At 40.7% G+C, this 21,659-nt stretch overlaps 1 protein-coding gene across 1 annotated transcript in view; it reads right to left on the reverse strand.

Annotated features, from left to right (window-relative positions):
• LOC149305606 (E3 ubiquitin-protein ligase UBR5-like) overlaps positions 1-21,659 on the reverse strand; it is a 35,038-nt gene that overhangs the window by 7,825 nt on the left and 5,554 nt on the right. The window contains exons 3-43 of the mRNA XM_089477171.1: positions 21,195-21,276; positions 21,019-21,095; positions 19,071-19,190; positions 18,479-18,668; positions 17,488-17,647; positions 17,103-17,252; positions 16,286-16,497; positions 15,935-16,051; positions 15,714-15,824; positions 15,245-15,399; positions 14,493-14,610; positions 13,915-14,099; positions 13,651-13,760; positions 13,366-13,478; positions 13,030-13,173; positions 12,538-12,649; positions 11,565-11,719; positions 11,048-11,245; positions 10,489-10,699; positions 9,614-9,740; positions 8,947-9,095; positions 8,718-8,813; positions 8,239-8,362; positions 8,047-8,144; positions 7,805-7,953; positions 7,347-7,438; positions 7,109-7,255; positions 6,561-6,679; positions 6,249-6,375; positions 5,946-6,075; positions 5,502-5,662; positions 5,116-5,355; positions 4,491-4,614; positions 3,964-4,075; positions 3,701-3,832; positions 3,355-3,612; positions 2,893-3,152; positions 2,142-2,353; positions 1,655-1,882; positions 1,415-1,488; positions 617-789 (exon numbers count right to left, since the gene is read on the reverse strand). Coding sequence (XP_089333297.1) covers positions 617-789; positions 1,415-1,488; positions 1,655-1,882; positions 2,142-2,353; positions 2,893-3,152; positions 3,355-3,612; positions 3,701-3,832; positions 3,964-4,075; positions 4,491-4,614; positions 5,116-5,355; positions 5,502-5,662; positions 5,946-6,075; positions 6,249-6,375; positions 6,561-6,679; positions 7,109-7,255; positions 7,347-7,438; positions 7,805-7,953; positions 8,047-8,144; positions 8,239-8,362; positions 8,718-8,813; positions 8,947-9,095; positions 9,614-9,740; positions 10,489-10,699; positions 11,048-11,245; positions 11,565-11,719; positions 12,538-12,649; positions 13,030-13,173; positions 13,366-13,478; positions 13,651-13,760; positions 13,915-14,099; positions 14,493-14,610; positions 15,245-15,399; positions 15,714-15,824; positions 15,935-16,051; positions 16,286-16,497; positions 17,103-17,252; positions 17,488-17,647; positions 18,479-18,668; positions 19,071-19,190; positions 21,019-21,095; positions 21,195-21,276 — 6,052 coding nt within the window. The remainder of the gene's footprint in view (positions 1-616; positions 790-1,414; positions 1,489-1,654; positions 1,883-2,141; positions 2,354-2,892; positions 3,153-3,354; positions 3,613-3,700; positions 3,833-3,963; positions 4,076-4,490; positions 4,615-5,115; positions 5,356-5,501; positions 5,663-5,945; positions 6,076-6,248; positions 6,376-6,560; positions 6,680-7,108; positions 7,256-7,346; positions 7,439-7,804; positions 7,954-8,046; positions 8,145-8,238; positions 8,363-8,717; positions 8,814-8,946; positions 9,096-9,613; positions 9,741-10,488; positions 10,700-11,047; positions 11,246-11,564; positions 11,720-12,537; positions 12,650-13,029; positions 13,174-13,365; positions 13,479-13,650; positions 13,761-13,914; positions 14,100-14,492; positions 14,611-15,244; positions 15,400-15,713; positions 15,825-15,934; positions 16,052-16,285; positions 16,498-17,102; positions 17,253-17,487; positions 17,648-18,478; positions 18,669-19,070; positions 19,191-21,018; positions 21,096-21,194; positions 21,277-21,659) is intronic.

The following is a 21,659-nucleotide window of genomic DNA, read 5'->3' on the forward strand; positions in this document are numbered from 1 at the left end:
ATCAGACATGCATGTCCATACAAACTGAGCAGAGGGATCTGAAACCAGCCAAGCTTTGCGTCATTCAAGCAGCAAAATTGCCCAGTACTGCCTAAAAGGTATTAATCTGTGAGCCCAACGGCAAACCTCCAGAATCTCTGCCAAACACTTCTAAATCCAATGACTAAAATAGGTGAAGATTATCTAGGCCTGGAAGAAACACCGTGGAAATATAAATGCATAACCCAACAGAAAACATGAAACCCACGGCAGACATTCGGTGCAATGCGTATTTTAGGCAAGTCTAGTTAGAGCCCTGGCGTGAAGTCAAAAATCTGGGCTATTAAAAAAACGAATCACCTGCTCAAGTTTTTTTTAGCTAACAAGCAGTCGTATTATCGATTAAATAAGCGCAAGTTATTTGAGTCAATGTCAGTGTTTCAAGGCTTAATTCAGCAAAACGGCTGAATAAAAATACCACTAATACTAAAAGGCCTAATACACACCGGTAACGTTACTTACCAGGCTGTGGTACATAACCCGCACCGACAAACCAAAGCATTCATAAAACAAATTGTGAACCTTTTCATGTATTTATAATGTAGTTCAGCACGTGAAGGAAAAAAAAAAAAAATACCTGGAGAAGATGTGGCTGGTCAGCTAGCGGGATGGCTTCTGCCAGAGGAACTTCAAAGGGGTTTGGTGGAATGCAACCGAGAAACGTCATAGAATCTGACCGGCGGAAAAATGGGTGATGCTGACCAGTCTCGGCTGGTAATGTATCTTCTTCCTTGTCATTCAAAGTTGAGCCTGATAATTACATGAAATATTCTTTAAGCAACATGATTAAGAAAATCAGAAAACGCACGGCAGCTGAAGGGAGTATAAACCCCATGTTCTAAAATTTCACACGATTTTGAGATTAAAAGAAACACTCAAATCCTTAAAGAAAATGCACACTAAAGTCCATTGTAAGTTACGACCCACAAGTGAACCTGCATTAGTAGCAGACAGCACACACGGAGAGTGACAGGCTGTCTGCAAGGGAAGAGCGCGTGCGACTGCGTGGTGCTAAGAGTGTGCAGGGGTAAATTAGAATATGTGAGAGTGAGTGTAAGCGTACTGTGTAAGAATGTGTGTGTAAGAATGTGTGTGTAAGAATGTGTGTGTAAGAATGTGTGTGTAAGAATGTGTGTGTAAGAATGTGTGTGTAAGAATGTGTGTGTTCGTTTGCATATTCCTGCACTGAGGCGCCAGTAACCCTAGGCTGACCCCTGGCATGAGTTGACACGCACAACAGTACATGCATGTTTAATTAATCTTATTCTCTAGCTCACTACAGCCTAGACTCCAATCTGCATTAACAATCCCCCTCCCCTCCAAAAAAAAAACAAAAAAAAAAAAAACTATGGCACGGCAAAAAATTCATACTAACTCTGATTTGTGTCATCGTCGTTTTCATGCTCAGAATCTTCATTATCGAGGCCAAGTTCCAGTAATTCTCGGGTCCTTGGAGAAAAACCAAGTTAGTGGTTGCACAAAGAAAATAATCTTACAAACAAAAGCATTATGAATGTGTTGACGAGATGCCTGTAATATAGGTTTAATTAACAGGATTTAAATTAAGTGTGTTCTGGATGTCAAACAAGAAAACACTGCGAAGCATCTCGAGTACCTCTTTCTTTCCAGCTGCGGAGTGTCTAGCGTGGTTTGCTGGTTCATTGCCTTAATCCAGTAAATAAGAGCCTGGAAGACATATGCCACGTGTTTCAGGGAGCAGACGTCCAAAACCGGGAGTACATCAGAATGCTCATCGTTGTGAGAACGCATGAGAGAAAGCGCGTAGTTTAGAAAGTCTCCACGAGCAGACATTCCTTGACGAGCACTAAGCAGAGTGGCTCTTCTGAAAGGAAAGAACACTTATAAATATTTTATTTAAAGACTGAATGAGCACCTAAAACCAAACCAGGACCCCCATAATTTAGGGTTTATTCACTAAACAGACAGTTGGCAGGAATGTGGAGGTTTCAAGTATCAGAGCATAACCAAAAGCACAGACGGCACTAACCAAGCACTGCAGTCAGTGGTAAAACCGTCTGTATAATTATATTATATATTTTATACATTACACAAGAACTATTTATATTTTTTCAGCTTCATACCTCCTTCCCTCGAGGGTCCTCAAACTGGCCTCCTCACGTGCAGTCATCCTCTCTCTCCGAGTGGAATTTTGGGAAGCATGGAGAGGATGGTTTGGGTGGCCTGGATCGCCAGCGGATGATAGCGCAGATCCGTAACGAAGCTGGGCCTCGGTGGAGTCCATAATGCTAACCATCCAGTTCCAAGTTGGTATAAGTTTTTCTTCAACATAGTTCTAAATGACAAGGAAATATCAGGGTAAACTCATTTTTCAGGAAAATCCCGTTTACAGTGCCCTACATCCTTTTTCTAATGTTCTTAAGGACTACATGCATCCCATGCATATTACCTTATAGATACTATAGAGATCACCATGTTATGGATGCCAGTGATATCACAGTGACAGAGATCGCCATATCATTTAATCATATATAAAACTACCAAGAACCTTCTGATCACCAAGTATGGCTCTCCATATTCTGGCTTTGCTGAGAATTAGATTCTCTCCTCACTTCTAAAGACCTTTCGGCGAGTGTAAGCATTAACAACTAAAGGAAGCAATTGCCAGATTACGCAATCGGGCATTCCCGTTAAAGAAATTGCTACTGCTGACCAGGGAGAGTTTAGGCTGACCCGGCAGCTAGCAAGAGGCTGTACATATTGGTAGTGAACAGGTTAAATTGCATGTGGAACAAAGTTTCAGGCATCATGAACGCTTTGGTCCATTTGAGGTCCACTGGGGCTGCCCTAAACATATGACTGTCAGAGCCCTACCTGCAAGTTAACGGCATCTTGATAAGTCAGCTTCACAGCAGCTGGGATCTGAGAATAAACCAAGTGATTGTACTTTGGGATCAGGCCCATCAAGTCCGATATTTGCCTAATGACTATGCTGTATGCACGTGCGAGGCTGCTGGCAGAAGTAAGGTAACTGCTAGAATTGCTTGCTTCGAGGGCAGCTGCTGCACTGGAGCTCATGTTACCGCTACGGCGTAGGCTGGATGGCTCGATGTAAATCAGAGCACCAGAACTCGCTGCATGGGGAAAATATAAAAGAAACCAAGATTACAGCATTAATCAAAACATTTATAAAAATTAACTGCACAGATGCAAACCCCCCGCCAAACAATTTAGAAGAGATGTCTTACACATTACAGCAAAAATCACAATCAAACACTTGCACTGCCTTTAAGCAGAAGTGCATTTAGGAGAGATTTCCGTGAAGTGTCCACTTGCCTGCGGGAGTGGAAGTGCTCGATGGGGCAGCATTGGGTGCTCTCTGACTCTGTGTGTTCCTCACTGCCCATTGCATGGAGCGGGGAGCCTGGGCAGCGCCATTAGCATGGGAGCTATTTGTTGATCTCTCCAGGGGCTCGTCGATCATAAAGGTTTCCTGGTCAAGGTCATCACTTTGACTGCTACTGCTGTCCGAGTCACTGGAGTCATTAGACTGAGAATCATCCTCTGAAAAGAAGGCTGGGACGCTGCTTGCACCTGCGGAGCCATAGTAATCCACGATAAACAAGCTAGTCCCTAATTCAATTTACCAATTAAATGGTCACATTGCGTTCACCCGTTATACCTGCTTCTGAACCGGCTGTTGCTGCTGTAACAACACTTCTCCTACCACTAGCGTTGTCCTGATTGCTGTGATTACTCTCGCTGTCACTTTCTGTCTCAGCCGCAGCCAGAAGATCTAACTCCATGTCGCTTCCTTAAGAGGCAAAAAACAGTTTGAGGGATACAAAAAAATAATTAGGGTCTGATAGGTCTTTAAATAACAGGCTGTGATTATACATTAACCGCATTAAACATTTAGTACTGTTAAAAGTGTACAATGTTTACCATCCTCATCATGCTCATCATGTTGCCCCTCAGCCTCAGCATTTTCTTCCCCATGTTCCTCCTGTTCATCATGGTGGTCTTCCTCTCCAGCAACCCCCTCCACTACTTCCACCTAGAAGCAGAATAGATGTAAAATTAATAAATACAAGTAAAACAAAACAATTTGCTACGAACCACAATGTATTTCACTGCATTCCCATCTGTACATGCATCATTTAGTGACTGGGGTTAAAAGCAGATTCTTATGTCCCTCCAACCTGGCTGCCTCGACTGAAAGCAGCAGTGCAAGCACCAAGCGCACTGTCTGCAGCATGGTCATCAAAAGTCAACGGAAGATGCGATTCAAGCGAAATCAATAAACATAACACCAGCGTACAGCTGGCATACATGTTATCAAGCACATGCAGGAATCACATATGTATACCAGGACTGGCCACATGTGGAAATTACTCCGGTTCATTATTTATAAGCTGATCGCATCACGATGCAAACTCAAGTAAAACCCAAGGTACAACTTCCAAGATTACCTCTTCCACATCTGCTGACACAATGTCATCCTGCTCTTCATCTCTGCCTCTCACCGGCTGAGACTGACTTATTCTTCTTTGCTGGGGGTTTCTAATGATATAGGATGACTGGGATGGATTCGAGCTGCACAACAAACAAAATGAATTCCAGTTTACCAACAGCAAAATTAAGGCCAATGTTTTAGTTGGTTTGCAGTGCCAGCCTGCCAGATCTTTGGAAAAATAATTACACCGACACACCACCTCCTTCCCCCATCACTTCTTTAATACGTTTTACCGGCTTTTAGCGTCCCAAAGTAAAATAAGCTTGTTGCACATAACACATAAGCAACAAAAATATACAAATACATCAACAGCCAAGTTCACATCAATAAAAATGCAAAAAAAGTTTAGTTATAAGATTAAAGATCTTGTTCTTGTGCGTATCTCCTACATTTCATGATAAACACTTAAAATAAAAGTCAAGAAAAAAAGGACTGCAAAACTTGCACACGCCACTAAACGGAAAAAGGGAGCCAGAATAAATAATGTACAACAAAGTCACCGATTACTGGAATAAATGAAGAAATTGACTTATGCGTAACGGATCACTAAAATCAGACTTGGCTGAGCACCAGGACCATACCTGCTCGACTGATCGGAGGAAGGCCTTGGTGGGAGAGGTTCCACAGAGAATAGTTCTTCGCTGCCCTGCATCGCATCTATACTTGTACTCGCCAACGTAAACGGTGCCGTTGGACGAGCAATGCCCATTCTCACTGGGACAATTAGTGATTCGGCAACATTGCACAACTCCTCCACAGCATAAGGGAGCAAGGCCTGGAACACTCGCTTGCACTTGCCAATTGGCTGTGGAATAAAATTGCTAGAAATAGAGGGAAAACAGGAAAAAAAGAAAAGCTATGAAAAAAGTAACTTCAACAGATTTATTTGCACAGCCATGTGTGTAATTCCCACAAAAGCAGAAAAATACTAGAGCGAAAACATTAAAGATGAGGGGGGGGCGCTCACTTTTTCTTCTTGGAGGAAGCCATCTCAACACTGAGAATGACAAAGACCCGAGCCACTGAGCGAAGAAAGCGCATTGTGACAGCGACTGCTTCTTCTCTGCGGCCAGGGGTGTATTTGTTCTGCAATTCCTTCACAAGGGTTCCCAGCAACGTATCCAATAACTGGAAAAGAATCAAAAAATTACCCAGTCAAACCCGCTGACAGCCACAGTGACAGATTCACAATCTCCCCTCCAAAGAAATTAAAATAAGAAATCTATTGAACATCTTAAGGAGAAACTAGTCATTTTCCTCTCTAGATTTTATTTTATTAACTATGCTTTAAATGGTTGTATGGCTCAACAACTGGAAGCTGTTTCTTCTTATTGAAGAGACCTTTACAGGTACTTTAATTTATTAAACTATGGCTCATGGAGAAAAAGGAAAGAGAAGCAGAGAAACGTACCAAAATGTCTGCAGTGCATTTAACGATAAGGCAGTGGGTGAAACAATCTAGACGAATGGTACCGCTCTGCTGGTTCAGGTAGATTTGTTCTTCTGGAAGGAGATGACCTATTCTACTGCTGGCACTAAGACTTGCACAAAAGAAAAAACGACAGATGAGCACTCCTGATTAAACATGCAAACAGGTTATATGTTGCGAATGAGACGGCCCCTTTGTACCACGACAGCCGTTATTCACCTGCAGCTATGCAACAACGTAGCGAGAACAGACAGATTACAAACACATTAAAAAGTAGGAACTCACGGGTCTTTATTTTCTTGGGAGCCAAACATGATCATAGATTTCAGGGCATTCCAGTCTTGCAAGACACGTTCAAGAGCGAGCTGGGCAAACCTTGGCGGCTCCAAGTCATGGTCTGGCATATCTGAATCTATAAACAAATCGTGATTACAATTAAAATTAAAGTCTACACAATTATGTACATGTGTGCCATTCTAAAAAGAATTAAAAAAATTATGCAAAGTGGTGTTAACCCTCCCCCCCCCCCCAAATACTAATTTCCAGGAATGACCATTTTAAGAGAGCAATGTAATATCATGAAATGGTATTACCGACCTTCAGGATTTGCTGCTTTGCGGTTTCGATCTTCTCTGATGCGAGGTGGTCGGTACTGGCAATGTTCTACGGTCTGTCTGGCCACAGTCTGGACCAAGAAGAGAAGAAGGTGCTCCCCTCTAGAAAACAAACTTTGACTTAAGCTTCTCTGGGCACCGACAAACTTGGCATATTTGCATTCTATTCAAAACGTAGGAGCGCTCATGTAATCCGTAAATTCACTCTATACTGATGCTGCTACTGAGGAAAACAGAATCCACCTGAAGATTATTCATTTATATTCAAAGAGGTTCAAGACAAATCGTTTAGAAAGAATTAAAAAAAGCAGGAACACTTTCCATATAATGCTTATTTATTTATATTTTATATTAATGCCTGAGGAAGGGCCCTTACTACTTAGTCTTGAAAGTTTGCAGTTAAACTCTGTTAGCCAATAAATGGCATCATTTTAACTATACTTTTCTCCTGTTTTCCAACAGCTAACAGTACAAACCTATTGATCACTTTCCATATAGAAAGCACAGATGCAGTATTAATGGGACACACACCTGCTATTTGGCATCGTCACCAAGTTGGTAATGGTTAGCAGTCTGTACAACAGGTCGAGACGAGCAGACTTTTGACCTGCAATTAAGGTTTTGCATTTACATTTCTCCCAGCAGTCGCAATAAGCTGTAGGCGATGTCCGCTTTAACCTAAAACAAGTAGAAAAGTCATCAGAATTAAAATAAAGGAGCTGTACGTGGTTAGGCTGGCTGTTAAGTGCACAGATACATTCTGACTTACTTGCAGTCATGTCCCTTGTGGCAAACTCTTGCACACTCTGTGCAGCAGCAGAGAGACTCCAATAAGCCACATGTCCGACACTCAAATATGTCCTGTTGAGAAAAGGATTTTTAAGGTGAATTACAGGCACCAATTTTGTCCAAAGAATCAAAAAAAAAAAAAAAGCTGGTACCCCAGCTTTCATGTTTTGTACATTTTCCAACATTCTACAAATCGGCAATTTTTGTTTCTTTCAAGAAAATAAAAAGCGGAATTGTCACTTTTGTCAAACGCTACAATTTACAGCTGCAACACAAAGTAAATTAGATAATCCTGACTCTGCTGCTAAATCATCTCAACTTCCATGAGAAGACAAAGTCCTCCTCACTGGCAAAAACACAAAAACCAGCCAAAAAAACCACAAACACAAGATATAGGTACTTTTAATAAATGATTGTAATAATATAGGATTAAGTTACCTGATTGATATGCTCAGCTCCTGTCCAGGTGAAGCTGCATGTATCATTGCAGCAAAGGACGTAGAGCGGAGAGTCATCTGCATTGGTTCCTGGAGGACAAATCATTCCCTTGAATACGTCTTCCTCCTTCTCGCTGGCGTTGGCTCCAGCTGCAAGAACGAAACATTTGTCCACTAAGAAATTATACCACAAACCAGACAAAATCCCTGCACAGGAACGGCACTTTGTTGCTTTTGGCTTACCCTTTGCAATTTTCTGAGCAGTCTCCAGTATGGTTATGGCAGCTGGGTAGGCTCTGCCGCTAACAGCTGACATGAATGGAGTCATGCCTCTAGCATCCCTAGAGAAAGATTTGCAATAATTTAACATGTTACAAAACAGCATGGGGTGGGATGTACATTATATATAATATATACACACAAATAAAGACATACTTGGCAGAGAGAAGATCTCTTAGGTAGGGCTGCAGGACTAAGCTATCACACAGCAACTTCAGAATAAAGTGAGCATTGGCTTTACGATCTTTGGACTCCACAACGGAGGGCTCGGTAGATGGACCTGCAATAAGCACACAAAACAGATGCATGCGCAGCTTTGATTAATTTATGGTATGGATTTGTGCGTTACACTTTACGAAGTTCCGAAAACCAAGTCATGACAAACTCTACACCGTTTCACACTTCCATATTTATGCAAATTTCTACTTTTCCAACACAAGACTAGTAGATTTCTGACACCTCTTCCACAGGATGGGCTGCAGGAACTTTTCATCAAGCAACTTACACTTACTCATTGTTCATTACAGACTGAAAATTCATTTAGATCAGACAGAAATGTTCTTTTTAAATTAGAAATAGTACGTCCGACATTCACAACCTAGTAAGTGTAGATAGTGGGTAAAATGTAGCCTTACCTGGTATGGTTGAAGTACTAGGGCCTTGGCCAGTGCCCGTAGATGCTGTGGTAAGGGATCCTACAGCAGGGGCAAGGATAAAATCGATGTCCCCATCTGTTAATATAAAATGTATACCAAGATAAGCGATAAACAGTATGTTAATTTTTTTTAACATCTATCATACCACATCTGAAATTGCCAAATCTTCATGATCACTATGCAAGTGCCGATGTTTTACTGTACATACCTGGGTCCATGGCTGGTGGATCAGGAACCCAGCTAGGTGGAGCTATTGGAGGAGATACAGGGTCTTGGTGATCACTAGCGGCTCCAGCTTCATGTCTTCCTAGGCCAGCTGCCCGAAGGGATCGTCTCATCATCTCCCGCAGCCTCAGGCTTTAAAAAAAAATAAATATATATAAATAATAATGCAGTAAATCGCATACAGTCAATAGAGGTAAAAAGCCTAATAAAATGTACTTTGACCATTTAAACAATAAGGGAGTCAAACCATTCCACTAACATTTATACAAATTTGACTACTCCTTACAAAAGTTGGAGAACTTTTGTGTTTGCACCTTTCACCATGTCTGCTGCAAATATAAGGAATCACCAAACACGTGTGCGTGTGCGTGTGCGTGTGGTTACATAACAAAGACTTGCCCTTCCCATGTTAAACTTTTTTTTTAATCTACAGTTTGAGATAATGCACCAGCAGTTTCTCCTTCAAGCAACATTTAAAAACACAGGAAATGAAGGATGAAGACAATCTTAAGACTTAAATTCATATATGTAAGCGGATCTCCAATTGTAACCTACAGCACAATGCCCACTCGCTTCTCTGCAGCACATGCATTCACACACGTTGCAGATATTTAATTTTATGATTGCGGGATAGTCTGGTTTAAATGTACCTTCTGCTACTGGATGACCCGGCACGATTTCCAGGCCCGTTGCTGGATACCACAGAAATAGCATTGGCAATGGCTTCCACCGCAGACAGCCTTTCTGCAAACGTATTCCTTTCCGAGCGCTCTGCTTCTGAAACAAGAACAACCATTAGTATATGAACAGCAATATTGCACATCCTTGCAATCCTTTAACTTTCCAAGATGTACAAACAGTCTCCCTACCCCACCATCTTATCTTTTAGTCTGTCGTTCCTATCGCTCCAACAAAAACTAATCAAATCCTTTAGAACAGTAATAGAGGGGACATAGGTGCATTAACTAGCTAAATACCAAATAACAATCCTAGAGACTACAATACTTGAGGCAGAACATGTAGAAAGATTAGACTACATCCAGCAAGCAAAACACAAGAGTGCCTGCCCAAAAGGTGAACTAGGTTACAACACACCTGTCCTGAACCGACAGACCATTATGGATGCACAGAGCGCAAGTTCCTAATTGCACCAGTAGCAAGATCATGTATTTTAAGATGGATAAAACACGGTGTCACTCGTGTCATTTCTATAAACGCTTTGGCAGAAGCACAAGATATGGTAAAGGTGGAGAATTATTGTGATGTGGCTAGAATGTCTAAAATACGTTTCATACAAATGACATGCCCAGTATCTCAAGATTCTATTATATTTATACACATATTATAGGCACATTTTGTTCATATGCCAATGACCTCCAAAAAGGTGATTAAACATCTGGTGTATTGTGTAACTTATATTAAATGAAATATGGCCAGAAAAAATTAGTCAGATTTCAATAACCTATTTGGGGTCAATATAGCACATAACTAAGCGTATGATGTAGTTAAAGATATTTACCCTTACCTTCCTCTTCTTTCGTTTCCTTGTTGCTTGTTGGAAAGCAGACGGAGACGCATGCATGGAGAATGTTACGATTCCCATCACACCGGTGGCTGAGAAAGGTTTGGAGCATCTGAGTGTTCTGATCCAAAACAACACCTTGCTCTAAGTTTATCAGGTACTGCCGGCACGCCTCATAGTCACATCGCAGGATATGCTGCATCAGGGTCTGTTTCTGCACACAAATACACAAAATCATGAGTATTGACTGCTTAAAAAAAAAAAAAAAAAAAAGTAGCGTCTTGGTATTTAACAGCATTTGCATTTTTTTCTCAAATACCAAGAGGTTACACTGGAAGTCCAATGCGCAAAGGAGCAATCCCAACAGGCAATAAATTAAGTTAGTAAAGCGGACTGACAGTTACAGCACATTTAAGATTTTTTTCTATTACATATGAAAAATTGAAGGCCACAAAATGTGCAATAACTACTTTGTAGCACCCTAATACTCCCTAAAAGTAGAAATTTTAAAAAAGGTAAATAGAGGAAACAGTGATTGAAGAAAAAGAATATGCATCTGTACCTCAACAGCCATAATTATTATGGCAGCTTTCTTCTTGATGGTTGAATTAGCTGGCAGATTAGTTAACGAGTGAACTCCCATACCAAGGCTGCTGATTGGTGGAAGATCAAGCCAATCAGGATCTCTTATGCCACCCATACAGTCTTTAGCCATTGGATAAATGGTACCATTTCCATCTCTCAGGATGATTGGCGACTCCTAGTGAATGAAAACTTTAATGTTAACAGATATTTGTTTCATCTTAGTGTTCCAAAGTTGGCTAAATAGTTCTAGAATTAAAATCATGTGTAACTGCTGGAATGCAAACCATAATCCACCAACAATGAATGGCAGACCTTCAGGACATCTGCTCCACGGCAGACAGATTCACTGAGATCGCATAATGTCATTTCCTGAGCTTTCAGAGAAGCCAAAAACACAGTTTCTGAACACGTACACTGAGTTTTTCCTCTCGCTTTAAGGACTTATAAAATTGCATTATTTACTACATACAAAAAAAAAGGTGTAAGGGACAAACCTGTCCGGCAGTAAAAATGGCAACATTTCTCTCATTCTGTCCAAGGAAAGCAATGCTGCTGGTGGGAAAGTTGTTTTCCTGTTCAGCTTTTCCAGTAGCAAGATCAAAAATACAATACCGGACCCAGGTCCCAGTCTTCAAAACCGCATGGACACCTGTACCAACAAAACAGAAGCAAAGATATAACTCCCGGGAAAATTACTATGCCGCTGTATGCTTCTCCTGTGCATTTAAGTGTTCTGCAATCCTTAAAATGCACAGATCTTGATAAAAATGAGAAAACACTAAGGGACTTCAGACTGTATACAGAGGGAAGATTAAGTGAACATGAGTAATAAAAACATATAAAGCGCACACACACACAAAAATATATATATTATGTAAAAGAAAACAGGCAACGTGTAAAAAGGATATCACTGAAAACAGTTGTGACTAAGAGAAACCGTCGCCCAGTGGAAGTTACAGAACTTTTAGGATTTATACCTTCCGATAATTTACGCTAACAGTGGATATGAATGATGCTACACTGAATAAGTCAAGGACTGGAGTAGTTTGAAGTAGGAGCAGATAGAAATAAAAAGTATGATAATGTATGGGTTAAACAATTCAAGAAAGGATCAGTTCAAACCATCGGACGTATTTTTTTTGTGCTGAAAACCTCAACCGGTTGACGGTCCATTACATGTATGACTAAACAGACATTAGGAAATCCATTATATATCTGTAAGAATCACTGGCCGTGTGATAGGTGTGTTACTTCACTGTTGGGTGGGTTTGTCAGTCTGGTCTTTTACAATATATGAGAAATGTTCACCATAAAGGAGAATTTAAACAAAGGTGTTCCATCATCCATTTTTCCGCGCATTATCAAGTCTCAAAGCAAAAGCTTCAACCTTAAAATGCCAAAGGAAGAGCCTGTAAAGAGACAATATTAAAAGGATTTTTCTTCTTGGCATATCTTGATAAACATTACCTTTAGAATCTACGTTCACAGCCAGGATTTCAGTCTTTTCAGGAATGCACAACTTTTTAGGAGTCCGTTGGAAACAGTCCGGAACTTTAGGCGTTCCACCTGTTTTCACTACCTAAAACAGGTTCCCAGTAACAAAGTTATTCATGGAAAGCTAAAGTTTTGTTTTTTCTTAACCACATGAGAATTTGCACAATAAAGAGGGGAAAAAAAAATAGAAAAATCAACAAGGCTTTGAACCAATTGTTAGTACATTGGAATGGAACATTACTGCTTTATTAGCAAGACATACATTTTAACAAAAATTTAACAAATGCTGCTACCGAAGCATAGCTAAAGGGCGTCCAAGGCCTCAGTACATAGATCAGTAAAGGGTCTCTTGGGAAATCATATTAATTAAACAAATTAAGTTGCATTAAAAATATTAGGTTGCTGTCCAAGCAATATGTATAACTCATACTACGAGGCTCTAGGGAAAGAACATCAAGCAACTACCTGAAGCTCGTCAATTCTCAGTAAGCGACAGTCCTGAAGAAGAGATGAGGGGTCTGGATCACATCCAGGATTACATTGGCTACTTGAATTATTGGAAGTGCCAGGGAACTTCACAGCAACATAAGCCCCATCAACTTTAAGCACCTGAAAAGATCCAGATACAACATCACATACGGACACTGAAGTTTAATGTTGCATTGTTTCTGAAGTAATCCAAAGCAATTATACAGCAGGGCTTAACCATATCCCAATACGTTGCGGCTAACCTTTTAATCAGTGCTAGCATAGACACGCTGTACTAGGCAGGAACGTTAAAGTAAATCATACTATACAAACCTTGCCCACAGGAACATTTTTAACATCTTCCACAAAAACAACCTCTCGAAGTGACCACTGTTCTTCGTTCACCTTCTCTTCTTCTTTGGGAGCTGGAGTGGATCTCCGACGCTCTGGAAAAGAAGTACACAGATGCATACAGTACACACAAGGTTTACAATATTTACTTTAGGTAATCTTATAGAAGTAATATTAGACACACAAGTTTATCAAGTGAACTGGAAGGAGCCTAAGTTTACAACATTTACTATTGATGTGCCACAAACATAATAACCGATCACTTACTGTATGGCATTGAGGCACTACTTGCTATGGAAGAGGCATCACTGCAAGTGGACGCTGGAGAAGGTGGTGGACCCATTTCTGTTTTGACTGGCTCCTGTTTACATTCAGGCCTGAATGAAAACCAAAAAGGTTAGTTGTATAGCTGTAACGATCGCTTATGGCCATTACTAAAATGCAGAGAGCAGTAACAGACTCCCAATAATTTTACAGCGGTACTTCCAGGAGCTGGAAGTGCGTATAAAAGTGCCTGGATATGGCTCTCACTTGGCCTCTGTGGTTTTGCTAGATTTCTCCATGTTCTTCAGACTCTCTGGTGAGCGCAGCTGGAATCGGCAGCTGTCGTTCATGTTCCACACGGACTCCATTAAAACTCCCACTTTAGGAATCCCAGCACTGATTGAGAAGGCTACGGCTCCAGCGTGGTAGAGAGGGTTGTTTCTTAAGCATACCTGCCAAAAAGATTCATTCAATGTTAGGCACTTACTGCTCAGGGGTGAGCGATACTGCAAATCATAACACTGGTACACAAAGTACTCCATAGCTTTCAACTTTAGTACCACTTCCAATTTCAAAGCATGCCATCATAAATCATTCCAACTGTTTAACCCAAAAATAGACAATATTTTCCAAAAGTGAATAGCCAGTGACCCACAGCAATTTCATTTAAAAATATAAAAAGCACCCATTGGCTTTGTTAAAAAAAAAAAACATACTAACCCCCGCAATTAGAAATGAACAATAGTTTCCCTTCACTAAGAATTGCCTAAATTTAGCCATAATGGCTCAGAAACATACAACAGCCATCCACTCAACAATTCAGTGCCATTATACTTGTCCAATACCTGGGTACCAACAGTGATATTTGGAATGGAAGAAATCCCACCACTAGACTTGGGTTTTTTATTCTTTGCACGTGCTTTTTCAAGCATTTTTTTCCTCTGACTGAATGGAACAACACCCCTACAAGGTAATACGAAAAAAAGCATTACATTTGGGATAGGAGGTGCATTTGATCTATAAATCAATCCTTTAATCCACTGCATTACCTTTCTATGCATTTCTCAGTGTCAGACATTCTTGAAAGAAGCACTTACTGCAATTGGCTTGTCATGACGTAGAATGATATTTCTACTAATCGAGTGAATTAACCTTCGCCCATGGCACCTCTAACAACCAATGTATGAAATGCCTTCACAATGACAGTCATAGCAAATAAAAGATGCACAATCAAGGGGCAGCCCGCTTGCAGCAAAACCACGATGGCAAGAAAGCTAGCAGGTTATCATGCGAGTTTGCGTCTACACTCCACACTTGGAAATCAAGTCAATGAGGGGGTTTTGTCTTTTGGATAAGTAAGGTTGAACTTGATGGACTTTGTTTCCAACCTAAATTATTATGTTACCAAGTTGCTAGAAAAGTGGCTGCAGCTTGGGATATATGAACATTTTATGCACTGTACCAATTCCATCCTTCCTAAAAAATAAAAGCTTTTCAGTCATATATTGATATTTCTTTAAATTGAGCTAAAGGTTGCACTTCAAGTTATGCAAAACAGTAAGAGCCGAGATCAGATAAAAGAATGTGTAATACTCACCACCAGTACAGATTATTCTCTAGTTGTGCGCAGGTGTAGAGAGCGCAGCAATGTAGCGACACAATCTTATCACCTTGTAATTCCGGGAAGACCTGGGCAGTGTGCTCTAGTTTAGATGCAACAGAGCTTAAGGTCTCATCAACCCAAGTGGCAACCTAATAAAAAAATTAAAGCAGACATGTCAGAATAATAAGAACTTTCAGCCATGTGGTATAGCACAAGACCAACGACAAAGGGGTTATAACTGTGTAGTACAAACTAGTTTAAAATGGCGATATTTACCAAGAACTTAACATCACAGAATTGCACAATGACCCCAGAAAGAGGATTGTCTGCCACCTTCTCTTGGAGTCAGCTAACAGACATGCTTATTCAAACTTCACAGGATATCCAACCTCTTTTGCATGCCATTAAAAGAAAAAATGTATATTTTATCACATCCAAACAAGAAAAATAGAAGCCTACCAACCTTGTTGCTTTCAGTGGCTACTGTAGCTCTTATACTATTTGCTGAAAGGAGGACTATTTTCTCATTTGCCAAGCCTAAGAATGTTATTCTCGGATGATGTAATGATGGATTCTATAAGAAGAGAGACAAATTGGTATAGCCGGTAAATTTTATGATTCAAATGGGAAATTAGCAGTAAACCAGTCACAGAATATAGCAGAAGCAGGCAAAGAAAACGCAACCTGTGGGTTTCTGTACGGTTCCGACTCTATCCACTTCCACTGATACAGCTCTCCTTTACTGCTGATGGCAATCAGCTCAGAATAAAGTGCTCCGATAGAAATAAATTTTGTTCCATCCTACGCAGAAACACATTGAAATTGATTAACGTCTAAGGCTGAGGGTTCTCGTTTCAAAACAAACCCTTATTTTTAAAACAATGGTAACATCTTTTGAACAGAATAGGTCTCTGGTTCTCCTTCAGCCTCGTTGGTCTCGGTTCACTGCTGAGGACCGCGTACAGGTGTCAGATGTTAAACATGCCCACTACGACATAATGATGGAAGCAGGGATTCTTATGCAAATGTCAATACCTTTTCTGGCCACCACTGCAAGTCTTCCCCTAGCGACACAGGACTTTGGATGGGTGTATTCTTCTTATCCAACACAGGCTCGCCATCTTTACTTGTGGAGCCTCTTTCATTATCGAACGAGGCACCATCAAGCCATCTTCGCTCACGCAAACGCAAGACTGACTCACGTTCACGCAACAGCTCAGAGTCTCTCTCTAAGGGAAGAAGGAGAACTGGTATGCAATTGGGTCACACCAGTGGGATAAAAGTAAGCCAATCTCTATTTGAGACCCCTTTCTTACCTAGAAGCACGTAAAGCCTATATATCGTTAATAAACGTCTCGCCATCAGCAGCTATTAGGCATTCTAGTGCAGGGTCAAGTGAGACAGCTACATGGGAGGTCACCTAAATTTGATGTTCCATCCCGTCTCCCCCCTATTAAATTATAACTAACTTCCCTCCGCTTTAAAGCGCTAACCAGGGCAGGACTGTTGAATAACTACATGGTAAGATATCTTTTTAATATAGCCTTCAGAAGAATAAAATGCAATACACATTAGCATTTTATAAAAGGTAATAGTGCTATTCAACATATAATTTAGTAAGTTACCATAAGAGTCCAAATCACTGAACTATTTAAAAAAAGTTGTTTAGAGAGATTTAACAAACAGCAGGCATTTCATATTCGATTACCTTAAACGTCTTTCCATTGCTCCTGGAATTTAATGTTCTGCCTACATGTTACATGGTGGTAAAGTTACAACATGGGAATGCTAAAAACTACAAAATATAAAATAAAGACTGCTATTTGCCAAGAAGTCAAAGGCACAGAATTACCTCTAGATGAGCCTATCCTGGAAAGTGAAGAGCGACGAAAGGATGGATAACCAAAGTAGCTAATATCTTCTGAAAACATAGCATCAGCATCAATTATGACACTTGGGTGAGCAGAATGAATGTCAGCATCCAGCAGTGACATAAGATCCTCTATAAACACAAGGATCATAAGCCGTCATTAAGCAAAACAGAACATACTGCCAAGAGACATCACACCATCAAAACTAACGCTACTACCAAATGAGGTTTACCAACAGTACATTGGTTTCTTTTTGTCTTTTCCTACACCAAGATCAACATTCAGTTTGGAACACTGACCAGCCTGAAGTAATCTCTGTGGTTTTGCTACAAGCTTTAGGAGGTTTAAATACTTAACTGCACTTACCACCAGGTAAGTAAGATTCACTGGCTGTATCATCGCCATCATCACCATCTTCATCATCCCGACTCAACAGATTATTTACCGCAAGGTTCACATCAAGGTTTGTCCTCTGCAACTCTCTTATGATGACACTTCGAGACTTTCCTTGAAGGACAACCTGGGCCTGTAGGACATAGAGAAGGTGGCTTATTAGCACATGAAAATATTCTTAATTGCACTTTCATTCAATAACGAAAACCAACCCCAGGACACACGGTGACCACTCCACCATTGTGAGAGATTTTCCCTAAAATCCTGGCAGGGAAAGAGTTAAAATACTAACCCATAGGATGTCTAGTTTAAAAATAAAAAAAATAAAAAATTGTTTGGTTTGTTGGGGTAAAATTTAATTGGCCAGGTTGAAAGATGTCCCAAATAAGAGAGACGCAGGGCTACTAACTATCAAAACGAAAATATACACACAATCCTCCGGGATGTCCAATTAAAAAAAAAAAAAAAAAATCTACGGTTTAATGGGGGTAAACTGAATTGGCCAGCTTCAAAGATGTTTTTATAGGACATGGGGACAGGATTACCAAATTTGGCAAAAATGGTTTTGAAATGGCAATGTCACTCTTATTTTTGAAATAAAAGTGAGAAAAACTGCTTTTCTTCAATTGTTCCCCATAATTTATATTTTTTATAAGATTAAATATGATCAAAAATAGTATCTTCAGAAAGCCCTTCTTGTGCTAAAAAAAAAAAAATCTATATAACATGTGCACTGCAAAAATGTTAGCCTCTGTCACAATGGACAAAAAGAGGAAAAAGCCGGTCCTTAAGGGGTTAAAATAATGCAACACCAAACCTTGAACACTTGACACAAGTCAGAACACTTCATCTGTTAGTGCATGACCACATTAGGATAGTTTTGAAACACTGGTGCACTAAAATATGCACAGTAACCCCTGCCAAAGCTCTATAGGATGCATTTTTCGATTTCCAAGAGAAGCACCTGTGATATAAGTTCCTCCGGAATTACAGACGCTGGAATAACAGGTTGCGGCTGACTGCCTAGTAGTCCAGAGCCCCTGTCCCTTCCTGTGCGTATAACTCGTGTCTGCCTTCGAGAGTCTCTCGCACCAGCTGAGGAGCGACCAGAAGAGCCACCGCCGCTTCCGCCCACCCCCGAACTCCAACGACTTCTACGAGCAGAGAGAGAGCAGAAGTTTGTTAATAGTTGCAATCAGGGTACATGATAAATTTCTGATCACTGGATGCGTTATAAAGCACAACATTAAATAAATGGGGAGGGGGGATGCACTGACTTATAAATGGTCTATATGACAACACGTAATAGCTTTGCATAATGGTACATTTCAAATGGGATTTCAGCATCTAACGGGAGTGGACACATTAACTGCTGGTTTCCCCCCCAACAAGACTAGTCCACAATGCAGTAATTATATTACAAACTTAATGAGAAAATACACCATCGAAGGCACCTGACAACACAGGACAGCACTGCAAGTAAAAAGCCACAGAACACTTCACAAAAATTCCACCTTAAACCTAGTAGAGCAGAAGGAAAGACACACAAGACTTACCCAAGGGTGTTGCCTGCCAGTCTTCCCAGAGTTTCAGAACCAGACAAAAACCAGGGAGAGTCGCTAGTCCTGCCCGGCCTGGATGTCCTTCCGGCCCCTGAGCCACTGCTCAACTTTGAACTGGAAAAAAAGATGGCGCACATGTCAAATTAGAAAAGAATACAGTATTTTAAAAAGAGGGAAATAATCTACGCTGTAAATTAAAGCCTAAAATCAATGTCTTAGCCTGGCACCATACAAGCCTAAGAAACAGCCTTGGGAAACTTGTAAGTATTGTTTTCACCTTTCAATATACAAAACAGAATTATATGCTCGGTGTGGTTGCTTTGCTAAGTGACGGAAAAGGAGCTACAAGGGGAATCTCCATTAGTATTCTAAGATAAAGTATAAAAACAAACAGTGGACACCCTAGGGTGCCATGTTTACTGCAGAACCCCAAAACCCTTGATTTCCACTACTGATTAAACATGTATGATGTAGAACATAAAAATGCCTGGAGACCCCTGTCAATTTAAGACTGAAGAACACGTGAATTCTGGACACAGAATATCGTCAGTGCCCCAGTTGACATAAGTTGAAATTTTCAGCAACATCTCCTGATTACAGTCATAGCCCACATTTTGTATGTTCCAGAGGGCCACATGCATGCTTTACATATTAGCCAATATTGCATATTTGTAATACTATTGATTTAAATGAGCGGGTAGTGAATTATAAGGACGACCCCCCAAAATCTGAATATTAATTTATGAAAAAAAGAAAGCCTGAATATAAGACGACCGTATAGGAAAAAAGTTTTACCAGTAAATGTTAATTCATGTAAACTATGTGAAAAATTGTTTGTTAGCAAAAGCTACGATTGAGAAAAATATTTTGTTTTTATTTCCTTTTTTTTTTTCAACCTGCCCCCCCAGTTATGCACATCTGCCCCCAGGCTTGCCACTCTGCCCCAGAAATGCCTTATACGCCATATATGCCACTGTGCCCCATGATATGCCTTTTAACCCTCTATATGCCACTGTGCCCCATGATATGCCTTTTGACCCCCTATGTGCCACTCTGCCTCCAGAAATGCCTTATACCCCTATATGCAACTGGCATTTAGGGGGTTAAAAGGCATATTATGGGGCAGAGCGGCATATAGGGAGGTATAAGGCATTTCAGGAGGCAGAGTGGCGTATAGAGGGTTAAAAGGCATTTCTGGTGGCAGAGTGGCATTAATGGGGGTTAAAAGGCATTTCACAGAGCACTCTGCCTCCAGAAATGCCTTATGCCTCCCATTTAACACTCCCTCCCTCCTCCAAACGTACCGGTGCTTCTGAGTCCCCGGTGCTTAGTCCGGGCAGCGTGTAGAGCTCTACGCGATTCACGTACACAACTTCCGCTCTACGCGCTGCCCGGACTAAGCACCGGGGACTCAGAAGCACCGGTAAGTTGGGGGGGGCATACACAGGAGGATCCAGGTCCCCTGCATAGCTGCAGGGGATCTGGATCCTAGTCTCATAGTCAGACCTATTTGAGGTCTGATTATAAGATGACCCCGATTATAAGACGAGGGGTATCTTTCAGAGCATTTCGATCTTATAATCGAGCAAATACGGTATTACTTATAGAAGGGGTGAGCGGGAAGTGGTTATATATTACTTATAAAACGTCTTAGGAGTACTGTATTATATTTTCAATATTTTTTCCAGTGCAGTATGGGCTTGATATATCTCTGGGGATCTCTCATACAAATGTATGCCAGTAATGTCATGGTGAAATCACTGGGCTGCCAAGCAATTTTTTTTATTTTATTTTTTTAACTTTTCCCTTTTCACCCAAAGATTAAGGATTTTACTGTAGAGATATATATCCATTTTATACAGAACCTTTTGACTAGGCTGCACAGTAAAAATGTAGACTATTTTAAATATTTGCAGAGACTGCCTGATGCAGCACGTCTTACCCATCATTGTTCTCTGGTTTACTCAATTCCAATCTGTCTGGTTGAACGGAAAACCCAATTCTGCAGATTCTGCCATCCTGAAAGGAAACAAAATCAAATAAGTAGTGAGAAACGAAGCTGGCGCGGCATTCCTGTAGCGCAAAATGTGAAATGTACGCGGTGCGTCCGCAGCGTACCTCCAGCAGGAAAGCAGCATGATTAGGTCCAACCACGCACTGCTTTATAGTCGTTTGCTCCAAGACATTCAAAGGGGGGTGGCTGTGTGCATGGAGAGAACAGAAAATAGGTCAGCTGATAAGACACTTTAAACATTGCACTAAATCACACTCGGTAGAAAACAAAAAGGCACAGCTTTACTGCCACAGCATGGAAGCCTCTTTTAAAAGAGTAGTGGTGCCCAGGATCTCGTTTCCTTTGGGTGCCATTAATGGTGGGTACCCAGCTCCCAGTAGCCGCTGCATTAATGGCCAGGCACAGCATGGCGTCTCCATCACAGTACATTGCCTGGTCTTCTGCTTAATGCATATTACACTTTGGTATATTACATGACAAAAATTACAACTCTGCTATAAACAAAAAACCACAAACGACAATAGTTGGATTAAATGTAAGAAATAAACTGATGGGAATTACTCTTCAGA

Source organism: Sceloporus occidentalis, unplaced genomic scaffold (assembly GCF_023333645.1).
Source record: "Sceloporus occidentalis isolate IW3139 unplaced genomic scaffold, rSceOcc1.0.p SCAF_11, whole genome shotgun sequence".
NCBI classification, from domain to species: domain Eukaryota; kingdom Metazoa; phylum Chordata; class Lepidosauria; order Squamata; family Phrynosomatidae; genus Sceloporus; species Sceloporus occidentalis.